Source organism: Blastomyces gilchristii, assembly GCF_000003855.2.
Source record: "Blastomyces gilchristii SLH14081 genomic scaffold supercont1.31, whole genome shotgun sequence".
Classification (NCBI taxonomy): Eukaryota; Fungi; Ascomycota; class Eurotiomycetes; order Onygenales; family Ajellomycetaceae; genus Blastomyces; species Blastomyces gilchristii.
In genome coordinates this window covers 444,528-450,388 of record NW_003101652.1, presented here as the reverse complement: position 1 = coordinate 450,388, position 5,861 = coordinate 444,528, and the positions used below count along the sequence as shown (strand labels likewise).

At 31.5% G+C, this 5,861-nt stretch overlaps 1 protein-coding gene across 1 annotated transcript; it reads left to right on the top strand.

The window, feature by feature from the left end:
• Positions 1-2,771: 2,771 nt before the first annotated feature.
• On the top strand, positions 2,772-3,415 carry BDBG_17916 (uncharacterized protein; the record flags this gene model as incomplete). The annotated part of the gene is made up of 2 exons (XM_031725535.1): positions 2,772-2,856; positions 2,925-3,415. The coding sequence occupies 2 exons, from the start codon at positions 2,772-2,774 to the stop codon at positions 3,413-3,415; spliced, it is 576 nt and encodes a 191-aa protein (XP_031581118.1).
• Between the last annotated feature and the right edge of the window lie 2,446 nt (positions 3,416-5,861).

The window sequence follows — 5,861 nt, the reverse complement described above, 5'->3', positions numbered from 1 at the left end:
CAATTTGAGTTTCTATTCACATTATTTTGAATAAATGTGATTTTTGAAGAGTTTTTAAACTTTTTTTGTTGTTTTTGTTGTATATTCATACTAAAAGAGAGTAGAGTAGAATCTAATCACTATCATCAGATAGTAGATTATAACTGTTCTGAAAAGTAGAAATCTCAACTGCTTGCATTATATCTAGTTTATCATCAGAGTCATTTCTCAATTCTCTAATCTTAACAGAAGTTTGAGAATTCAAGTTCTGTTTACATTTAGCTGAAGAGTTGAAGTTTGAAGACTTAGATAGTTGAGAGTTTCTTCTTTTTGAGCTTGCAGTTGTGAGTTTACTGGCTTGACTCTTCTCTTCAGTTCTAGATTGACTTTGAGCTTCATCTTTTCTCCAGTTCTTTTGAGTTCTAGAAGCAAACATACATTCTTTTGAGCTAGATGCATGTTTTTCTTTGCAATTAGAGCACTTAAGCAGAGTATGTTGACAAATTTCATCTCTTTTTAAGCATGTTTCACATTTATGCTCACTAGTTTTGTGATCTCTGACACAGAATGCACATTTTGAGTCTCTAAAACATGAGATTGTAAAGTGTTCATATCTTTGACAGTTTGAACACTGTGTTTGAGCTTTGAGGTTCATCCTTGAGTCTTTGTATTCATGAACTCTCATTTTCAAACCTGCTACTCTTACTTCAGAGATCTTTGACTGTTCAAGTGTTTTTATATATACTAGAACAGAGGCATTTCTCCTGCTTTGTCTGAACTCAATTGAATTTAGTCATACAGACTTCTTTCTCAGTTGAATAGAGTTGTATTCTTTCAATTCATTTTTGAGAAGTAGCATTTCTTCTTCACAGTCAAAAATTTCAACTGAAATATTATAAAGAATGAATTTGTCTCACTTTTCATCTCTTTCAGATAGAATTGTTGTGTTTAACAAAGATTCTACTGCTGACTTTCAGAGATTCTCATTCTGAATAAGGAATTCAGCACTGAATTCAGGCATTGTAGTCAGAATGATGGAGTTTTCAAAGAATGATGATTCAATTGAAGCTATAACTGGTTTTTGAACTTCAATATCAGTCATCAACTGAGAAAAGAACTGCTGGTTAATTTCATTTCTGATTCTGAAAATGAGATTTGAGTTTAGCTTGTTTCTTTGCAGAATGTCCTGGTTTGAGACTTTGAGAATAAGTCTTCTATTTCTGAAGATTTAAAAGTTTTTCTCTTTTTGCATTTTCTTTTTCACTTTTCTATGAATAGAGGCATGAGCAGTATTCTTCTCAGTTTTCTCAGGATTTTGAGCAGGTTTTGAGACAGCAGATTTAGAGACAGCAGGTTTAGAGGCAGCAGATTCAGCTGCTTGAGTATATGTTTTCTTCTGATTCAAAGAAGAAGAAGAAGAAGAAGTAGAAAAGAAAGAAGAGCAAACTGAAGAGTCAGTGATTGTATTAGAAATTTTCAAAGTTTTTTGAACTGTGTTTGAAATTCTAAGTTTGAACTTGATCACTTTCTGTAGTTGTCTAGCCTGAGCATGAAGAATTAACAGAACTTCTTCATTCATCTCACTCAGACACTGCTTTTCAAGAATTTTACTTGCTTTTTCAAGTTCCTGTATTTCAAGAACTTGTTGTTTCTCTATCTCTTCTTTCTTTCTTCTCTTCAGAATTTCAATCTCAGGAATAGCATTTGAGAAAGCATCTTTCTCCATAACAACTGAGTGTACTTTTGAACTCATTGTTCTTACTCAATGAAAAGTTGGTCAGACTAATTCAATTGAGATATTTATTAAACTCTTTTTGAATTGAAAAGTTGGTCAGACTGTTTCAATTAAGAGGTTTCTAAGTCTGTTTTCAATTGAAAAGTTGGTCAGACTATTTCAAAAGAAGAATCGCAGACTTTTGTGTATAAAACACCTGATTTTTTTCACACTAGTTCAGTAACTAGGTTAGATTTTTGAAGAGAATCTAATAAACTAAAATTGATTTTTAAGATAAATCAATAAAATCTTTACAATCTCTTTCTTGGGATACAATGAGGAAAAGTATGATATCAATTAATAGTAAATCAGATGATATGACAGTTTTTGAGAGAAAAACTGACAAAAAATAAATCAATTTTTTGAAGAGAAATTGATTAAAACTATTCAATTTTATTCTAAATTATTCAATTCTTCTCACACAACAGGTGTGCAACTCAAATCAGTTAATAAAGAGTGTAAAAAAGAATTAAGTATTAATGAAAGCTCTTCAGCTACTGAAAAAGTAATTCTTACTTAAAAGAATATGAAATTATGACAGAAAACAACTCTGTTTTTAATTCTTTGTAAGAATATTGTGTAAAACCCAGAGAAAAACACCTTACTTTTTTAAGAGAAGTAAAAAACTATTTCTAAAATCTTTTTTTTGCATTAACTGCTGCAGAAGAATGAGATAGAAACTGCTAAGATATGCACTACTGTATACTCTCTATCAAGACTTTCCCTCTTCAGAGTCTTGATATTATAGAGAATATAAGTCTGTTTCTATATGATAATATAAATATTGTCAGCAGAATGTAGAGGAACTGATTATTTATATCTCAAAATAGAAGACTTTGTCAATGATTATATCAATATAGAGTTAATTCTCAAATTCAATAGAAACCTAGTGTTGCTGTTCTCAATCCCTTGCAGAATCTATTGAATATTGAGATATTAAAACTAGATTTAATATATCTCACTGTGCAGGGATCAAAGGCTCAGTCAGACCTTGGGATATACTGATTTTATAGTTGTCATGTCTGCCGATTATGTATTGAGTACAGTTGCTGAGGTATCTTTTTGTACTTTTCTGTCGGGGATGGACCAGATTGAGAGGGGTGGTACGAGGGCGAGACTTGGCGTTGATGTCCAGATACACTGAAGACAGACCGCGGAGGTTGCACTTCAGAAGTGGCCGTTGGTTATGTGCTTGATATTATCGCCGAGGTATCTTTTTGTATTTTTCTGCTGGGGATGGGCCAGATTAGGAAGGGCGGTACAACGGTGGGACTTGGCGTTGGTGTTTTGGAACATCAAAGATGGACAGGGTTTTCGCGGAGGTCGCTCCTCAGATATCTCCACAACTACAGATCGGGGATCTTCCAAAATCGAGAAGATTGGTGCATATGGCTAGGTCTCTTCATCTTACAATTTGTATGGCACTTTGGCCCGGGGTTGTGGTGTGGTAGGGGAGAACGGGGGATACTCCCACACAGGAGTTTCGAACAACGTCCGGTTCACATTTGGCTGGATAACTCCACCATCACACAGGGTATGCGGTCGGCGATGGGGTCAGAATGCTCGTATGATCGAGGGCTTTTCGATGGATCTATCGGCGGGTTCTTATTCGAAAAATTGAGCGAGTTCGTGGTGGAGCGGTTGTACGGTCTGACTTACTAAGCTTCTTACACAGTCTTATTATCTTGATATTCTTTACTGAAAGTAGTACTTAATTCTCTATCAAGAACTTCATTGAAAGATGTTTTTAATTATAGTATTCTATCTACTACTTCTGAATATAATGAATACTTTTCATCATCTTCTTATGAATTTTATTTAAAAGTTTCAATCTCACTTTTACTTCTGATACTGAGAGATACTCTGTTCTCTGTATCTATTCAATATTCTAACTGTTTATTCTTCTCTTTAAAATATTATCTATAATGTCACTGAGTAATGAAGAATTATATTTATAATAAGTATAGAAAGAAGATATCTTTAAGATTACATTCTTTATATTATTATATATAAATTCAGTAATTAGAAGATATTTAGACTAATCATTCTAATAATATAAACAGAACACTTAAAGATGCTGTTTTAATATTTAGTTTTAATATTTAGTCTGATCATCTGTCTGCAGATAAAATACAGAACTGAGAAAACATCTTATTATAAGAAAATAATAAAATACTGATCAGTATTTACTGATGAAGAGAAATTCTTAATCTGTTATTAATAATTTCAGAGCACTGTAATTATAAATAATGATATCTAAAAATAGATCTGTCAATTCAGAGACTTTAATCTTTTTATAAGTAGAAATATATTTAGCTATCTTTATAAAGTAGTTAATAATAATTAAAATTGAGTCATATTCTTTGACTCTTGTTAACTTCAGCAGATCAACTATGAAATTCATTAATAGATTCTATTATAAGCTCTTTGAAACAGGTAGTGATACTAACTTACTATATTACTTATACTGCAGAATCTTTATTCTTTGATAGATATTATAAGTCTTAATATACTCTTTGATATCTGTTCAGAGCTTGTCTTCAATATATTTATATTTTAGAAGCTTCTTAGTCTTCTCTAATCTGAAGTACTCTGTATGAGAATTATTATAATGAATTCTTAATCACTTCTGATACACTGCTCTGCTATAAGAGATAAAGACTGAATTATTCAGCAGTAGAAGTTCATATTCTTCTAGTTATCAGTAACTTGATTTTTTAGCAGTATTATCTCACTCAGAGTCTGTCTCTTTCAAGTTTAAACTAAGTTCTTTCTTCTTCAACTTCTGAATTCAAGTCATAGTAGAGACATTTCTCTTCTATAACTTATCAATGAATTTCAAAAGTAGTCAGATTAAAAGATTCTAGATTATTTTATTCTTTACTAATTTAATAATAGTAAGATGTGATATAAGAAGCTTATAATCTTCAGTATCAGTTCTCTGCAGAGATCTGAGTTTTCTTTCATCTTTTATACTGAGTTATGCAGCTGTCTTATCAGCACTGTTTCTGAGCTTCAGAGAACTTTAACTCTCTGCAGTCAGCTTCTTCTGCAGTGATAATAGAGATTCTCTTATAGAATTCTTCTCCTTATTAATAATATTATAATCAGACTGTTTAGATAGTATGTTAATGAGATTAAGCTGATCTGAATGATATCAAATATAGAAATTATACTCTGAAAGCAGCTTTACTTATCTGACTTAATATTCTATCAAGCTCTTTATTATTCAGAAGTAACACAGATTTATATAATCAGTAAGAACTTGTACTGAGTACTTACTACTCTGAAGATAATGTTATCAGATTTTAAAGAATTTGACAATTACTAATATCTCTTAATCATGAGTATTATATCTTCTCTGCATAAGTGATAACTTCTTAAAGAAGAAGGTCACTGATTTTTATTTACAGTATCTTATAGACTTTATGAAAAAGTCTTCTCTTACAGACATCTCATTATCTATATCTTCAGAGATTATTATTCTCTGATTCTTTCAACATTGAAAGATCTCTAATATCAGCTGTGAAAAGATTTCACAGATCTCATTCTTGAATATATCAGTCTCACACTGACTGAGTAAGTCAGAGTTAAAGTGATTCAGTATTGTAATATCTGCAAAAGCTTGTTTTAATTCTGCAAATACTCACACAGTATCTTAAATGAGAATAAATGATGCTGTTTTTCTGTCTTTAACACTTTTCTTTAACAGATCTGTAAGAGAGACAGTAATTTGTAGCCTCAGTGACTGAATGATTAATACAGCCACCTGGTAGCACCTTGGCATGAGAAATCAAGACACGTGGGTTTGAAACCCACAGAGAATACATTAAATCCGGAACTCAAGCATCTCAGGTTTCTAATAAATACAGAGGTGTATAAATCGATTTAATGAATCACTCTATGTTTTTGAGCTGGAAAGTTATTATCACATGTATCTAATTGTCACTTCTTTGTATTTTTCTATGTTCTTGTTATCATGATGTGATCTCAACACCTGTATTTCCTTCTATATAATCAACACTTGACCTGTATTTAACATCACGCAAGAACTCATTATAAGCTCTGCTTGCATATGAGTATAATGAAAGAATAATAATAATAATAA